Source organism: Enoplosus armatus, chromosome 16, assembly GCF_043641665.1.
Source record: "Enoplosus armatus isolate fEnoArm2 chromosome 16, fEnoArm2.hap1, whole genome shotgun sequence".
NCBI classification, from domain to species: domain Eukaryota; kingdom Metazoa; phylum Chordata; class Actinopteri; order Centrarchiformes; family Enoplosidae; genus Enoplosus; species Enoplosus armatus.
This window is the reverse complement of record NC_092195.1, coordinates 15457018-15476051: the sequence shown is the minus strand read 5'-3', so window position 1 is coordinate 15476051 and position 19034 is coordinate 15457018. Positions and strand designations below refer to the sequence as shown.

The 19034-nt window shown below is 38.2% G+C and overlaps 1 protein-coding gene across 2 annotated transcripts; it reads left to right on the top strand.

Moving 5' to 3' along the window:
• The first annotated feature begins 14261 nt into the window (after window positions 1–14261).
• clic1 (chloride intracellular channel 1) lies at window positions 14262–18893 on the top strand. 2 transcript variants are annotated; one of them, XM_070921425.1, is made up of 7 exons: window positions 14262–14340; window positions 14595–14659; window positions 16491–16600; window positions 16886–17011; window positions 17414–17520; window positions 17892–18073; window positions 18230–18893. In XM_070921425.1, exons 2-7 carry the CDS (start codon window positions 14618–14620, stop codon window positions 18389–18391), a joined length of 729 nt encoding a protein of 242 aa, XP_070777526.1. In that variant the 5' UTR covers window positions 14262–14340; window positions 14595–14617; the 3' UTR covers window positions 18392–18893. The 2 variants fall into 2 exon arrangements, with proteins under 2 accessions (XP_070777526.1, XP_070777525.1); XM_070921424.1 differs by having other exon boundaries at window positions 14264–14317.
• Window positions 18894–19034: the final 141 nt, after the last annotated feature.

Sequence of the window (19034 nt, the reverse complement as noted above, 5' to 3'; positions counted from 1 at the left end):
AGGACAAACTAATCTGGCAAACTTTCTGGCTGTGGTTGACAGATATTTTAAAATTGTACATTAATATGTAGTATCCTTAAACTTCTTCACATGATGTATTTGTTAAGACTTGTGAACTTATGAAGCTTCTTCAACATGTAGCTAAAGTTACAAAGTTCAGGTGCTCTGAGAAAGACTTGTTCAGTTTAGCCAAATTATAAAAAACAAATGATTTTCTTACTTACCCCTTGTGGTATTTAGTCATGCGGATAGTTTCAGTTTTATGTGTCCAGATTTTGAGATATTGGCTGTGGAAAGGTCTGCCACCATCCCAACACAATGGAGGAGAATCAAATTTAGTTTGTGCTCCAAATGAATGAAAAAAATGCATTTGAAAAACTCAACATCAATGTATCTTACCAGAAACAATCACTCTGGATAATCCATTAACTTCACCAGCAACAGAGTATTTCTTCAAATTATCCTCAGTATGCAGATTGTTTCTAGAAAGACACATTGCTGTTTTGAGCACCACAATTGAAATTCCATTCACTTCCATTGAATTGGGGTGAAACCACAACTTTCGGCAACTATTACCACTAGAGGAAAGTGAGACAATATGTTTTCTTTGTGTGACTTGGGTGAACTGACCCTCCAAACCCTCCAAATTAGCCAAAATTCCAATTTAGTAAAAGCGCACCATTGACTAGCATCATTTCACTCCTGATATTTTCCTTGACAATGAAGATTCAAACCATACAGTATCGAAGTATGAAATCGGCACGATGTTTTTTTTTATATGTAAATTTGACTCATTGTTTATTTAACCCGGGTGGAGTTTAACAGCTTTTGCTTGCACCAGAGGCCAGGGTGTGGTGGAGCACAAATTCCCCAAAACAATGTTCGCTGGGCTTAATGGTCAGGAAAAAGACTTATATCAAAAAGTGTTTCATTTTAAAACAACATTAACACAAACTCTTGAAAAACAATCAGTGCCATAAAAGCTCAACTGAATCAACCTGGTTTGAGCAAATTTTCTGTTCAAACATTTGATGACTTTCTACATACTCAAAGTGTTTTTCGATTTTAACTTTTGTGCTTTTATTTCTGTGTTTCAGTTGAGTCCCTGACCTGCAACAAATGCAGCTATGGTCTGCTGGGCTTCTGCCTTAGCACCTCTGAGCAGAGATGCTCAACCAACACCAGTGTCTGCTTTACTGGAAAAGCAAGTAAGTCACCTCCAAATTGCCTAAAAGCTCACACCCTTTCCCTTCAAACATTACATAACAGCACAGGCATGATTCAAATGAAATTACTCCCAAAGAATGTGACACCAAGTCACACACACAACATGCAAACCCCTCACCACAAATTTCACCATTCATGTTTTATCTTCATATATTTCAATGTAGTAATTCCATATTTTTTTGTGTATATATTGTATAGAATCCTGTATATAAGCTCTTAACTTATAGTAGCTATACCATAGTGGACAATTACTCCATTACAAGTCCTGCATGCTTGTTTTAAAGTAGTGAAGTAGCCATTTTAAGTTTCACTGTCAGGCAAAACTCTATTTCCAGTTTTGTCACGTTTCATGTAAAATGCAAAAATGCACTGCAAAATAAGGAAAGTGTATTTAAAAAGTATGTAAACATATAAGTAACTATAGCAGCTTAGATAAATGCTGTGCAGTAAAAAGTGCAATATTTCCGTACAGTGGAGTAAAAAATAATTTACCTCAAAGTACCTCAAAACTGTATTTAATTAAATGTACCAAGTTACTTTCTTATTAGTCTAATACAATCATTTCTCCTCAGCTTTCCCATCAGTCTCAAGCTCTGTGGGCTTCAACACTCAGGGCTGCCGTGAGCCCGCTGGCTGCAACGCGACTACCAGCGGCAGCATAACAATGTTGAATGTCACCTACCAGACCAAAATCGACTGCTGCTCAACAGACAAGTGCAACCCCACTCAGGTCAGCGGCGCCCCATCCACCAAGATGACCCTCACTGCTGCCATTGGTGTAGCCGTCCTGGCCTCCATGTGGGGAAGCATGCTGTAATATGCCTAATGCAAAATCACAAAAACAGCAGCAGCCAGATGCTGCCAGCTGCTCCTGAAACCCATTTGTACCATGATTAATTACATCAAGCAGGGTCTTAACAAGACCAAAAGCACTATCCAAAATAGACTCTATGGACCTTATGAGTTTCTAAGTGTGATATGCTCATATGCTCTGAAGCTCTTTATCTTTCATAAATCAGGTCTTGTCATGTCAGGGTTCAGTTTTATAATGACAAGTTATATAAAACCCTAAACTAAAATGTCCACATCATGGAAGTTGAGCAATGGGATGTTTCAGGGAAACATTGAGTTCGTAAATCTTTCTTGTTTTGTTTTTTTAAATCAAATTGTATTTATCCTTTTAACTACTTTGTGTCTTACTGGACAAAACATTGATGTGAAAATAAAGAAAATCATTGAAAAACATCTGTTGCCTCTGCTACTTGCTCTGATTTCAACATCCATGCATCCATCCATCTACACACTGGGCAAGAGGCGAGGTACACCATGGAGGGGTCACGCAGGGCTGACCATTGACGCTCACATTCTCAGCTATTTTAACATCATACAGCACACAATAGTAGTTTAATAACTCTAGCAATATTCTACTCCAGTGATTCCCAACAAGGGGGAAGTATATGGAGGTACAAGGGGGTACATCTTGGTAAATGGTTGATAAAAGTAGAACAGTTATAGTCAGCTAAATAGAAAAGTTTGCCAAAAGTATTGAACAAATAGTAAAATTAGCATGTATGAAAATCCTGGTAACTGCTAAATTCCTCATAGCTAATTATGCACTAATGAATAATGAATCTTGAGACAATTAACATTTTCCACCAAGTGTGATTTGTGCAGTTTACGGCACAAACCCCCCTCACTGATGACATTGCTCAGAAACCCATCTATAAACAGTTGAAATAGTGAGCTAAAAGTAATGGATTAACGCAGTATGAATGCAAACTTGACCAAAGCAACCTAAACATTAATGATTCATTTGTATGAAAGGTAACACTATCCACTTTTATACCATTTAAGTGTTAAACATGAGGTTTAAATGATCAAATGATCACATTTGGTGGTGATGATGAGTGGTAGGCTACTTAAGATGTACTGTAACAGTTTCAATTCATGTTAGAGGAATGTGTCACCCCTGACAAACTTTCTTATCACTACTGTTGATGCATATTACTGATATAACTCCCCCGTGTATAAAGATGTTGACCATGAGTCATTGTTCCTCAAAACTTAATCCCACAGCTTCTGAAACTGCAATTTTCATCCAGGTACACCTAAGAACACCACAATGAACAAATTTCTGTGGAGCTGTGGAGCACTATTGACTCTGTTTGTTACAGGTAGGAGGTTTTTACTGTATTTTGTAGATGGAGAGCAGGACCTTTAACTTCTGTGCATGGGCTCAGATGAGGATCAATAAGATTTTGATATAGATTTCAATCAAATGAAATAGATTTCGTAGTCAGAAATAATTCAAAGCCTGTGGTTGAATATCACCCTTCATGAACCTGTGACAAAACTTTGTGTAGTCTCAACTGTTAACTGTCTAACTATATTTAGACATTCTCAGTTTTTTTCTCCAACTGCAAGTCATTTCCACACATTCACAAACTAGTCATTTACAGGTATTGAAATGTATTCTGAACATCATTTCACAAACTCAAAATCTTGAAATTAAAGTGTCTTTTGCAGATCTGTGCTGTAATTTAGTTAATTCAATTGAAAATGTGTCATGTTAGTTGATGTTATCTAAAACACAACACAGTGCAGGATATGACTGTATGAAATGCAACACCTTTATTTGAGTTACATAGAGAGAAAATCACATCACAGTCCTGCATTTAAAGGGTCAGTTCTCCCAAATTACAAATCGTTTTGGTTTTATTTTGATTTGACAAAACACACTGTTTTATGGTGTATCTTGGAAGACAAGTTGCTGTTGAATATAAATCGGGGTGGAGGCAGAAACCTCACAGATCTCAAAACTTGAGCAAATAAAACCACAACTCTCTGTATGTAGCTCAAAAATAGGTGTGCCGTCTCGTATAGCTTGCTTCAAAGTCATATCCTGCATTGAATTTCGCTTTAGACCTGCAGCCAGTGTTCACCTTGAGAGGTTATAGACTCATGATGTGTACTTTGTGATTACAGCAGGTGTTTGTTTGATAAAGGTGGAACTAAATGGAGTGAGATGTTTGTGGCTACTGGTTTAACATTTTTCCCTTCAGTGTATGACAAAGGATTGATACTCATTCTCCTTTACAATTTCCTATTTGCTTGTTGTCTCCTCTCCCACAGTTGAGTCCCTCACCTGTAACACCTGTGATGTGAGCATCCTCGGCTACTGCCTCGGTGACGTTCCTGTAAATTGCACCACAAAACAGACCAGATGCTATGCTGCAGTAGCCAGTAAGATGAACAGCTGAATGACTCATTAATCATTTTTGCGAAATACTTGGCCACATGTGGTTTTTATATATAGATATTATTATATTATCATATTATTTCACATGTGAAAAACTGAATTACAGATGCATTTTTTTTTGTGTTACATTTTGTCAAAATGTAGGTAATATATGTAAAAAGAAACCTATCAAATTTAAAGATATTTAGTCCAAAAAATATCCGAAATGTCAAGCGTCCTGTGTAAACTCGTCTTCAGATCATTAAAACACCTACATTGACCTCTGTGTCCTGTGTGGGAGCTACAGTCCTGCTTTATGATTGTAATCAGCTCCAGTCATATAGAAAAGAATCACATCAAAGCTACGCTGTCTCATCTTTGTTTCCTCCAGAGTTTAGCGCCCCCCTGTTGGATATCCATGCACGAGGCTGCGTAGAAGAATCCCAATGCAAAAACAGGACGGACTCCATCCTGAACGTGAACTACACCATCACCAAAACCTGCTGCAGCACCAACCTGTGCAACAGAGCTGCCTCCACCCAGCTGCCTCTGACTGCTGCAGCTCTGGGTGCTGCTCTGGTGGCAGTTTTGAGCCAATGGGGCCTTTAAAGAAGAAAGAGGAGGAAGAAAACGGGTTGCAACACATTTTAATTTAAAAATTCCATCACTTTTTGTGTCCTTTCATTTCTTGAATATGTTTTAAATTACGCTAAAAATAGTTTGGTAGTCTTTACAGCATCATGTGAGGTTACAGTCTACATTTACTGTACGAGCAATTTGTAGCTGTATATATTATCAGGAGTGAACATCTGTGCTTTGCTGTGTAATTCTCAAACATTTTAACACCTCATTAATGTAATAATGTATTTCAAAACCTTCCCAGACATGCATGAGATCACTGTATAGTCTAGATTTAGTTGTGTTCATTTAGTGCAAAAGGCAACAAAATCCTAATATTGATTATTGCAACAATAAATTATCTAAATTTGTGTTTTGTTTTTTTATTTGGAACACAACCTCCTAAATAATTCACATGATTGGATATGCTAACGTAATTTCTAGGAGACAAGGCACACAATGGCACACGTTAAACAAACAATAAATAGTTAATAGTTTGGCATTTTGAGAAAAGTTTTTTCTCTGTCTTGCCGAGGGTTAGATGAATCACTAATTAACACATATATCTATATCTGTATATCTTGTTTATTCAATCTGTAGAAATGTTAAAATGAGGAGTTGTAGATTGACAGGGAGTTACTGCAGTGAGTCCTGTCAGCACCGTAAGATTGCTATGCAACCATCGGAAACTCCATAAAATACTGTTTTTTTACTTTTTTACACTTTGGTTTTTATACAGATTAAACAAATGAGATGTAACGTGTTTGTTTGTGAGCTTTAGGGATGCTGGCAGGTGGATTTTATTATCTTTAGAGAGAGCCAGGCTAGCTGTTTACCCCTGTTTCCAGTCTTTATGCTATGCTAAACTAAGCTAATAGGCTGCAGCCTGTGGCTTCATATTTACCGTACAAACATGAGAGTGGTATCAATCTTCTCAACTAACTCTTGGAAAGAAAGCCAATATGAATGATTCCCAAAGTAGTCTTTTGATTTTCAGCAGGTTTATGAAATGCAAATAAAGGGAGTGTCTCCTCATTGCTTTAAGAAAGAATCCTAATATTTGTTATTGACTGAAGCTTTGTTTTCTGTTGCAGTCTAAAGCTTTTGAAAATGATTTCACAAAGGTTCAAATACAAGTGCATGTAAATATGTACACACACACACACACACACACACACACACACACACAAAGGCAGAAAAATCTATCATCTCTTTTTATCTTTGTTTGGCTTTTTAATAGACTTCACTCTTGTCAAACAAACCTCTGTTGTTGTTGTTGTCTTTTGAATGCCGTCAGCATTTTTAGAGAATATATTTGAGGCTGACGAATGAAAATCATTGTCAGCATTATTACATATTCTGTATTCAGCGGCCAATCCTACCCCTGACGGCACACCTTTGAAATAAAAGCAGATGCCCAGAGCTGATGAGGCTCATTGGAAACCCACTTCAGACACTCACCTGTACTGTTGGATCGTCAAACGTCTCTTTGACCGCCTCTGTTGCATCGAGATCTCCTTATTTGTGCCGATAAAAAGAACAAGATGAAAAAGATAATCTGGATCTGTGCGACTTTGATGGCAATCTTTGTTACAGGTAAGAACAGCAAACAGGAGGCACTCTTGTATATTTTGTGTTGACAAAGAGGAGCATTATCTCCGAACATGATCACCAAAAGACTTTTAAGTGGATACAAATGAATAACATCAACTCCTCACACATGAGGTGACAACTTTGAATGCTTTACGTTGTTACAGACATTTGATGTTACCGAAATGATCAAAGTGGAGGTGTAAAAATGCCAAAAACCAAAATTGCCTACAGTTTTATGGATTTCATCCCAAAATGTTGTTCATTCAGATCTTAGTGATGCAGTTTAAATTTGTTGATGCTTTCCATGCTGAGAACATGTTACCTCATTTTATATGAAACTGTTGTAGATCCACTGCTAATTATAGACTCTATAGACAAATATGAGTTTTACTAAGAAGGATGAGGCAGAAAAGACTTTTTGGTCCTGCACAAAGGTCAGGAGGGTTGAGGAGTTTACATTCTACAGTTGCACACATATTCAAAAATATATAACACATATAAAACTATGACTGTTTGTTGGTGAAATTAAAATGAAAAGGATTTCGTATTTTGTGTAGTGGCAACAGTGTAGAGATGGCTTTGAAACAGGGACTGTCCTCCCAAGGAGAATGACACCATCAGCCGTTTCAGCAAGTGCGCCAAAACAGCATGTCAGAATGTTTACTGACAAAGACCTCTATTGGCTGTGGTAATTATGACTCAAGCAAAGGAGGAAGTCAGATGACTTTTTTAAATACTCAGAAAATATATACAGAGTTTGGCTGGTGTCTGGTTAAAACCTATCTTTGGTGGGTGGTTTTCTGCTGACACATGACCTCAGTATTTCTGGCTACGGCCCTCAGGCTTAAAATCCAAAACCATTAATAACTGGAAGCTCTTGTTATGCACATACAGCAATAGACAGAAGCAGATAAAAGACAAAAGGACAAACAGAGGAGCTTTCTTTCTTCAGTTCCTTTTGTTTCTTTGAGGTTGTACACAGTATATGTATTTTTTTACCTTGTCATCTTTGAGCCTGTTAAAATAAATAAATTATAAGAGCAAATCAGTCTATGATTAAATGACCTGCAAATACATCATGAAAATAGAAAATATCCATGTAAAGCAATAACACAAATATACTTAATATATACACAAATCGACTTTGGCTGAGTTACTGAAAGTATGTTTATATTTAACACTTTCCGATTATGATGATGACTTTGATGATGACTATGATGAGAAGTGTTAAAGAAGTAGATCTGGACAGTAGTGATTTCGTGTGTAATGTTTCATGACTCAGTTTGCAGTTGCATCACTGTTGCTATCTGACTTGTTTTCCTTGGAAGAAAGTAGTCCCTTCTCCCTCACACTATGTCTTTCTACAGCCTTTTCTCTCCTCTCCTGTCCTCTCCTAAAATCCCTCTCCTTCCCTCTGGATCACAGGTGAATCCCTGATCTGTAACACCTGCAAAGTGGGGGTCGCAGGTAAATGTCTATTCGGCTCCACTGAGACCTGCAGTGGCTCTCAGCCCAACTGCTACAGGGGAAAACTGGGTGAGTCACACTCCAGTGATCATCTGCTGCCCTCTTTAGTCTGTTACAGACAAATGGTGTAGGCCAAAGATGAAAAACCTGCCCTGACAGTACAGATTGAGGTGTGGCCGAACATCCAACACACCTGCAGGTTCACCTCAGAGCAGTCCAACAATGATTGTAAACAAACAGCAGGAGTACAGTATAGTTTTTGCATGTTTTAGACCACAACTAATCTAGAGAGTTAGATGAGATGATACCCCTCTCAAGGCTATACGCGTAATGTGAAGCTAGCCAAATGCCATTTAGCTTAGCTTAACATAAAGACTGGAAATGGGGAGTCCAAAAGTATGCCTACCAGCACTTCAAGAGCTCACTAATTAACATGTTGTATCTCATTTGTTTAATCTGGACGCAAGTTGTGGTTTTACAAGGAGACTCCAGGAAGTCGCTGAACCTGGAAACCTGGTTCGCCATTGTAAAACCACAATGTGTAATTTTTACATTTGTGTACAGATTAAACAAACTTCTATTGTTAGTGACATGCAATAATAAATAGATATATATTATCTATTATATAAATATAAATATAAATTAGTTATTTCAATCAAAATTATGATGAAATAATATTGCCTACTGCGGTTTTAAGTGCAGGATCTGAATACTTCTTCCAACATATGAAATCACAGACAGATGCAGGGTGATAATGTATTAGGACTTCATTATATTCCATGTAAAACGTTCAACAAAGGCAGCTGATCTCCTTGTCCTCCCTTCAGCCTTCAACATCAGTAGACTGATGAGCCTGGAGACTCGAGGCTGCCTGGCCTCGTCTCTCTGCAACCAAACCGAAACGGGAGCCCTCCTGACTGCCAAATACACCGTCACCAGGACCTGCTGCAGCACTGACCGCTGTAATGGAGCCACATCCATTCAGCTCCCTGTCACTGTTGCTTTGGGCGCAGCTGTAGTGGCCATTTGGACCACCAGAGGCCTTTAAAACAAAACAAAAATCCTATTCATGACTGGGTGTTGTCTTTTTATGCAAGCATTAAAGAATATCTATCTTTGCCAAACTTGATGAGCCTTGGACACTCCCCTGCATTGTCATACTCCCATTGTTGTAGCCTCTATGCCTGTAAATTATACATAATAGACGCAGTACAAAAGCTCAATGTAATAACACCATGTCAGCATCTCTTACATTTTTAAAAACAATGCATCTTCAACTACCAACCTTTTAACTGCATGAAACCCTTTACTGCATGTTTATAAATCAGGTGAACGAATAATAAAAGTTGTTCGTTATCAGACTTAATGACTTAGTGAATGTGTGAATGTTTGGGTTGAGTGGAGTTTTCCAGAAATGTCACTTCCTCTTCAAGCAGCGGGAACACAAAACCTGATGAACCTCATTCTTGCACATTGTGTCTTCATTGAGTCTTAACTGAAAGCTTGCCAGTGCTTTGTCAGAAGCTCACTTGACTGAGACAGGTGTTTAGGCCTTTAGGTTCATTTTTTTTTATAAAAGGAATCCGTTGACCTCATAACCCCAAGAAGGATGAATAACTTTTGGAAAGCAGTAACTCTCCTGACTGCCTTCATCGCAGCAGGTAAGTTGAGAATAATATCCTGAGGTGAAAATGAGAGAATCAGTAGATCTGCAAGGAAAAATATGTGTTTATTCGCTATAATTCTTATTGTTGTGGAATAGAAATGTCTTTTATATCATATATTTCATATTTAAACATTTTTTTCATCTGACCTCTGTACCAACTGATTTTCATGTCTTTGTTAGGCACCATCTAACACTATAACTGAGAGAGTAATGTAGTCAAAAGAAATGGCTGTTAGCACCCAGTACCACAAGCTCATTACTTGGGACAAAAGTTACTAAAGATATTTTGGCTGCCGAGCCAGGGTGATAATGGCCTCTCGAAATTCAAACCACAGAAAGATTCCTAGACTTCCTGGTACTGTTGAACTCATACTGAACTGCATACAAAACATACAAACTATGTTGCTGAGTGAGTTGCTGTGAATCTGATTATCACGTTTTCTTCTTTCTTTCCACTGAACAGCACAGTGCCTGAACTGCCATCAGTGCCCTGTAGGTATATTTGGGAAGTGTCTGTTCGGAAGCGAAGTCACATGTAATAATGCGACTGAGAGCTGCCACAAAGGAGAAGCACGTAAGGAAACCTCTACAACACTCTGACTATATTGTAAATACACTACAAAGGCTGAAATTTAACTACAACATATCTAAATAAAACATACATAATGAGATTACCAAATTTAATGAATCACCAATCACCGGATTTATGAAAGTATAGACTAGCAGTGAGCAGCAATGTAACTAATGCCACGTGCTACGTGCCACAATGTAGAAACAAAATATCACAAGAGAAAGCTCAACATTAACTTACCATAGAAAATAAAATACAGTAATTCATCTAGCTAGTAAACATACACAAGAGTAAATGTAGAAAGAGTGAGAGCATGTAACAGTTAGCCCAACAGTAAATTAACAGTCACTTAGCCTGTTTTATTGGCAACATATTAGCCTCTAACAACTTGTATAATGTCTAGCTTGGTTAGCAGTGAACTGATTACACAAAACTAAACTAATTAAAACTAACTACTTACAGATAATGCTCTAACAAAGGCATTTAATGAGTATAAAATATGCCTGTCAGTAGATCTGACAAAATGGTGGCCGTAACGATGTCAGTTAAACTGCTATGGAACTCTGTCAGTAGCAGTTGCTATAGCAACACAATGTTCAACTGAAACCAACTGCAAAAATGCAACAAATTAGCTCCTTTTAACTTTTACATTCATTTCCAATCCTCCCAGAGTTCAACGCTACGGGGTCACTCACCCTGCACATCCGCGGCTGCCTGGACACAGACCTGTGTGGGAAGACACTGACTGGCAGCCTCCTGGGTGCTGGTTACACCACCAGTTTCCAGTGTTGTACAACAAATTTATGTAATGGAGCCACTTCTGTCCAACTCCCTCTGACTGTGGCCCTCTGTGCTGCCGTCCTGTCCTCTCTGTGGGGCATGTGGGAGTTGTAGTTTTACATGATCTGTCTTTGTTTCCGCAGTTGATTTTAAGTAGATTTTTTACTGTTTGCACTAATTCTGCTATGTAATAATTAGTATAATTCGTAATACTTTACTCTTTACTATGATTTGTCCTATTTGCCATGTATCGAAGAGATCTGTTTCATCAAATTCAGCATTAAAAAAAATCATTATGACCTGCTTTTCTGCCTTCATCATCATCATAACATAGATAGATAGGTAGATTCAGGGCCATAGCTAGCATCGAAGACATTGAGGTCATGTCCTTAATATATACTTTTTATGTTATTCATATAGAGTATTGATTTACTGTTCCACAAAGGCATATATTCAGAAATGAAGAGAAACAAGAAATATCTACCATGGCAAAATACACCACAATAATTAGCTAAAAATTGATAAAACTGCTATACAGCCGTGGCCAAAGGTTTTGAGAATGACAAGTATTAATTTTCACAAAGTCTGCTGCCTCAGTTTTTATGATGGCAATTTGCATATACTCCATAATGTTATGAAGAGTGATCAGATGAATTGCAATTAATTGCAAAGTCCCTCTTTGCCATGAAAATGAACTTAATCCCACAAAACAACATTTCCACTGCATTTCATCCCTGCTACAAAAGGACCAGCTGACATCATGTCAGTGATTCTCTTTGTCAAAAACCAATACTTGTGTCATTCTCAAAACTTTTGGCCACGGCTGTATGTTTTTGATGGAAATCTTCAACCAATAGTTTGAAACAGGCTTATATAGAACTACATATGGGACGACTATTTCTTTAAGAATATGACAGGTGGGCATGAGAGGCTACTGTATTATTATTCACAGAGACACACAACATGTTTTTAATATGCAGGACTTGTTTTGTAAGGAAGGATCTGTGCTCTGACATCTACAGTCTACAATGCACTATTGTTTTCTCCACAGACAACCTGATGACCCAATTAACCCTTCGTCACCACCCAACCTTCAAATCATTCTAAAAATGAAGGATGACTGTTGGTGCATCACAAGCTGGAACATGGCACATTACACCACAACCTGATTATCTAAGGCGTCTGCAAAAAATATTGACACTATATTCAATGTTTTTAAATTAGAAGAAAGTCCAAAAGCCAAATATATATTATATAATAGTATTAAAGAATATGTTTTAAAATAAAAACCTCCTCCTGAAAGTCCTTCGGCACAGGTGATATCTCATTATCTTTATCTCGTATTTTAAAGTCCCTCTCTAACTGGCTTTTACTGGCAACTACAAAATAGTGTCAAGCAATTATTCACAAAACCCCCATCTTTATCAAAAACATTGCAAGAATATGTCACTTAAAATTTTAATAGAAGGTCAAAGAACATTGTCTACTTTCTCAGCCAGGGTGAAAGTTCATTCTTGATCTTTGGAAACAGTAGTTTGACCAAAAACAAATTAATAAAATAAATGAAAACTGGACTGAACACTGGAGCCAAAGAAAACCTAATAAGTGCGGGACTTCCCTCATGACATTTTATTAGTTTTCCAGATTTTTGGACCAAACTCAGTTCAGTTTTTCATGTCTTATTTATCCTCTGAGAGCAACAAGCAAAGTAAAGCTCAATATCCCCCTCTACTGGCTGTTTACTATATTGCAATACGTACGGTAAAGTATTGAAATTAATTTTGAACAAAATATTTATATATATTTTGTTTACATAATGGTTTCTATTTCAGACAGCACCTGAGTCAGAGTACAGGGTGAACAACTACTATATAATACAATACAACAAGAAAGCCTCACAAAATCATTCAGAATTATTATCTCAACTGCGATATTGAACTGTATTAAAATGTAAGCCACAGGTGTTCCTATTATTGTGTCCACGCCCTGTAGCAACGTATCCACATAAGCCCCTGCTTAATGACGATATGTCTTTCCTCATTAATACATTTCTTCAAATACATTTTGCTGGTTACGTTTTGCTTACGTTATGTACTTTTACTCGAGTAGAATTTTGAATGCAGGACTTTTACTTGTAACAAAGTATTTCTACACTAACTAACTATTGTTACTTCTACTTAAGTAAAGCATCTGTGTACTCAGTGGTGGAAGAAGTGCTCAGATCTTTTACTTATAGTACCACACAATGTATAAGTACTCCATTACAAGTCATTCATTTAAAATCTTAGTCAAGTAAAAGTAAGAATTATAATCAATATTTACTTAAAGTATCAAAAGTAAAGGTACTTATTCTGAAAATGTGATATTACTATATTTTACATTAGATTATTAATACTGATTATTAAGTAGCATTAAATGGAGCTAGTTTTAACTATTTTATACAGTGAAGCTCTGTAGTTTAGTCCAGTGGTTCCCAATGCAGGGGTTGGGCCCCTCCAAAGGGCCCCAAAATAAATCTGAGGGGTCATGAGATGATGATGTTTAGTTCTGCTAAACAAATCTGTATTAATATTTTGGATTTAGGTGTAACATATATATATATATTTAAATGAAACCATTTGAAAAGTTTGGAGGAGAAAAGTCCAATCAACAACAATTACATTTATCATATATAAATCTTAATTTGAAAAGTAACTTGTAACTACAGCTGTCAGATAAATGAAGAGGAGTAAAAAGTACAATATTTCTACCCTCTGAGATCTGGTGGAGTGGAAGTATAAAGTAGCATAAAATGAAAATGCTCTCTAGTAAAGTCAAAGCTGTACTTAAGGACAGTACTTCAGTGAAAGTACTTAGTTAGCCTACTTTACACCACTGAGTACTTCTTCCACCACTGCCTGCATCTCTCCCCAGCCTCCACTTCTTCTTCTTCTTCTTCTTCTTCTTCTTCTTCTTCCTCTCAGTCCGCGCTTTTTTCTCTCTTAGTCTTGAACGCCACTTTATTTGCTGACAGCTCAGCTCGTCATGCAGCTCCAGGAAATGGAGGATCTGTGGTGATGTAGTGAGCTGCTGCAGCCGACCGACAGGCAGCAGAACTGGGAGGGGAAACGACCAGCAGGCAGCTACAGGCGTCAGCGACAACTCTCACAAGTTTGAGGTGAGGTCTGCAGACTCAAAAAAGTAGCTACAATCTGATATTTTTGCACTTTTAAGAAGTTGAAGTTTGCTTTGTTTAACGTCTGCGCTGCTTGTGTTGCTGTTACAATGTTTAATTTGTCTTTTTCTCAGTGGGGTTTGGAGCGGAAGATGGGCTTGGCTGCCCGAGTTTCGAACTCGTCTCGTTTCTCGCTTAGAAAATGTAACTTTGGGCTTCATTTATTCATTTCAACCGCTTGTTTATGTCTGTTTCCTCTTCTTTCTCTCTTTTTTTAAAGGTCTCGTGCATCAGCAGGTGAAGATGAGCGACGCGAATCCGCCCAAAGTTGAACTTTTTGTGAAGGTAAGCGAGCGATTGAATGGTGACCTCAAAAACCCCATCACACCCAGAAAGTGGCGCGGGGACCTGACATTAATTTATTTAACAGTGTGTTTTAAAGGTTTAAAGGTGTGTTATCTTATCATTTCATCAGTGTTGTCAGTTTATTGTTATTACGGGCTGATAACGTATCTCACTCCGCCCGTATTTGGCGACATAATGTCACCTTGTGCGTTTTAAATGGCAGTATGTGTGTTACAGGCGTGTTAGACCACCTCTGCTGACTCACCGGGCTTATAAATGACAGTAAGGCTAATCTAATTAAATGCACGTTAAGATAATGGGCAGCCGACTTTAATCTATATTTAGTATGTTGGCCAGGCAGGCTAATCCCATTTACTTTGAGCCAAAATCAGGCTCTATTATAACAAATATGGCTTTCTCTGCCTCCCCTCATGCTCTTACACAAGTTGCCATAATGATTCCTCTGTATGAACATGTGAACATGTGCGCCACCCTCTACTTTTTTTCGTCTTCTTCAGGGGGTGAAAGATGCTGTTGTAACTTCTCTAAAGCCTGGTTTCTAGTCAACCTCTTCAATGACACTCGATATCCATAAATGAACAGAATATACATACATACAAGTATAGTTTCACATTGGCCTTGGAAACAGAAAGTAAGCGGTTGTCTGATTTACTGTAACTGCCCTCAAGGTTATACTGTATTCAGACCAGAGTGCAGATATATAGAATGACTGAACATGAAGTTTGGCTTCCTGCAGCCATACAGGGAACATTGTAAAGCTGTATGATAATTTCCTGAATGCAAGAATGCATTATGTTGCTTATAAGGCTGCAGCTAATTGTTTTTGTTATGGATTAATCTGATTATTTTCTCCTTTAGTCAATTAATCTTTTGGTCCATTTTCTAGAGCCCAGTGTGACGTCTTTAAATAGCTTGTTTTGTCCAAAACCAAAGATATTTCACATCAGATCTGCGCTTTTAAGAGACTGGAACCAGAGAAAGTTTGTCATTTTTTTCTTGAAAAGTGATTAATCAGTTATGAAGATAGTTCCAGACTAGTTTTCTGTAGATCCACCTTTGATCATTTGGTTTACAAAATGTCAGAACATGTTTAAAGAGCCCAATGTGATGTCTTCAAATGTCCAACAGTCCAGAACCTTAAGATATTTAATTTTGCTGTCATCTAGAGCTCAAACGATTAGTCCATTAATTGATTGGTCAATCGCCAGAAAATTAATTGTTGAGGCTGTTTGTCAACTAAAAAGGCCAAACATTACTCGGTTCCAGCTTCTCAATTATGAGGATTTTGTGGACGGACAAAACAAGACATTTAAAGGCGTAATGTTGAGCTATAGCATATTGTGATTTTGAAAAACTGTGATTTTTATAGACTAAATAATGAATCAAGAAAATATTTGGCAGATTAATTGATAATTGTTAGTTGCAGCTCTACTATCATATAAGACAAAAAAAGCAGCAAATATTTTCTGATATTTTTGTATTTTAGCTTATTTTCATTCTCTGTCTGTAACAAGTTTAGGGCTCTGCATGAGGTTTCTAAAGAGGTTAAAGTTGATGGCAGGTGTGTAGTAATATTTATTTTTATCTGTGACAAATATCCTGAGTGCTGACCGTGCAGCTTGGTTGAAGAGTGAAAACTTTTGGTGCACATTTTCTTTCACATTTTCATATTTTTTTATTCAGTTTTTCACGAAAAAAGAGAGAAAATTCAATTGAAAAACTGCAAAATAAAATAAATATTTATGACGTGTCCCCCACGGCCCCATATGTACTACATGAAATGCTCATCTTCTCTGTTTTTGTATCCCAGGCCGGCAGCGATGGACAGAGCATCGGCAACTGTCCCTTCTCCCAGCGTCTCTTCATGGTGCTGTGGCTGAAAGGAGTCACCTTTGACGTTACCACCGTGGATATGAAGAGGTGAAAACAACACTGGCCTTACACCTGTGTAAAGGAAGATTTCATTCAGATATTGATAGATATATAAAGCTACTCTGGCATTGATTTTAGTGACAGCTGGGCAAGTCTTTTTTAGCAAACATGAGTAATTTCCTTGTTTCATGTGTTTTTGTTTCTCATTTTCTTTTCCTTCTTCCCCTTTTCCTCCATTTCTATCCTGCGGTTGAACCCTCTATCTCTTCTGCTGGATGTCCGTCTCTCTGTTTCTGTCTCCATCTGACCTTCTTTGTTTCCGTCCACCTTCAGGAAGCCAGACATCTTGAAGGACCTGGCTCCGGGTGCCCAGCCTCCCTTCCTGTTGTACGGCAGCGAGGTGAAAACTGACACCAACAAGATCGAGGAGTTCCTGGAGGAAAACCTCTGCCCTCCCAAGTAATCTCTCCATCCATCTGTTTTAAAAATATGTTTTATTTTGGTGTTTTTAAGAGCTGAACAGATTAGTAGATCAACTGAAAATTAATCAGAAAGTATTTTGGTAATCAAATCATCGTTTAAGTGATTTTTCAAGCCAAAATACCAAACATGTCGTGGCTTCAGCTTCTCAATCGTGAGGAATTACTGTTTTTTCTTTGTCACATGTGATTTTAAACTGAACATCTTTGGACTTTGGAAGATCTTGTGCTTTAAAAACATTTTAACAGGCATTTTGTAGACCAAACAATTACTAGATTCATAGATAATTAAAATAATAGTTGCAGCTGTGTTTTGCTTGCCTCCTGTTTTGACTTTGATGCGATGATCATATGTGAATCCTCATTGAATCTCTCTGTTTAGGTATCCCCGTCTGGCTGCTCGTAACCCAGAGTCCAACACAGCAGGCATGGATGTTTTCTCCAAATTCTCCGCTTACGTCAAGAACTCAAATCCTCAGACCAACGAAAGTAAGCGGATCTAATATTTCAAGCTCGGAAGTATCATTTGAGTCTTTACAGTAGAATAAAACTCAATTGCTTCACCCAGACCAATTTGTTTTTGGTGGTATTTTCTGTATCAAATACTGCTGCGCTCCTCCTGTCTCCCTCTGTTGGACAGAAAACCAGCAGGGAGTCCCCGTTAATAACATTATGGTCTGAGCTTTTCTGCCTCAGTACAAACAGGTCACCTGCTGCTCTCTGTGTGGGGTGATCTCATCTCGAAAGGTCACTGTCGTTGGTGTTTATTTAATCTAAAGAAAGTCTGAATTCAAACTGTCCCTTTTAGCTTTGGTTACACACTGTATTTGAATACCGTCTGTGTGTGCACGTGTGCTCAGATCTAGAGAAAGGCCTGCTGAAGGCTCTGAAGAAGCTGGATGACTACCTCGGCTCCCCACTTCCTGATGAGATCGACGAGAATAGTGCTGATGAGGTCACTTCCTCGTCCCGCCCCTTCCTGGACGGCCAAGAGCTTACTCTGGCTGACTGCAACTTGCTGCCTAAGCTCCACATCGTGAAGGTAATCTCCTGTTTTAAGTTGTACAACATGGGGGGGGTGGGGGGGCCTTGGATGAATAGATTAGAAGTCCATGTTTTTGGTCTGAAACTGAAGGCTTGTGTCCAGCGTGGTTTGTTGATTGCGTCTCTCAAACTCTAACTCTTTTCCTCTCTGCAGGTGGTGTGTTTAAAATACCGAAACTTCAGCATCCCTCAGTCTCTGACGAACCTCTGGAGGTACCTGAACGCCGCGTACGCCAGGGAGGAGTTTGCCTCCACCTGCCCGATCGACGAGGAGATCCACATCGCCTACTCGTCTGTAGCTAAAGCTCTCAAGTAGGAGGACAACAGGATGCATGAATACACCAGCAGAACTACAAACATACAAAAGCACAAAAACACACATTCACATCGCCTGCACACACGCCTGTGTTCACCCTGCAAGCAACTTGGTTGATCTGTTTCTTTTACTATGTTAGATTATTCTGATGAGCCAATATAGCTGCTTAGGTTTCCTTTAGAGACGTTTACTCATGTAGTTTTCTGCCCAAAAGGGATTTTCTTTACCACGTGGATCTGTTTATCAAACGTGGAAGCGCAGACGTCAAATAAGCTGATTTAAAAACAAACGCATGCACACAAAAAAGGTCAGCAAAATGTATTTAGTTATGTGTTGCTCACACATCATCCGAGTTTTTCTGGATATTCAGCTCTCCAGGAAATTAATTAACTTCTGGTTACTTGTTGACTATGTTGCTTGCAGGCTGACACACACACACACACACACACACACACACACACACACACACACACAAAGTGTACATGTTCACACACTTGCAACTACAGCCTTGCTTGTGTACAGTCTCACCATCAGTCAGTAGATGCACACTGTAAACATGAAAATGTTCCTTGTTCTCTTCTTGATGATGTTTGCTACAGTACATTTTTGATTATTTTTTTTTTGGAGGGGGGTTTCAACAGAC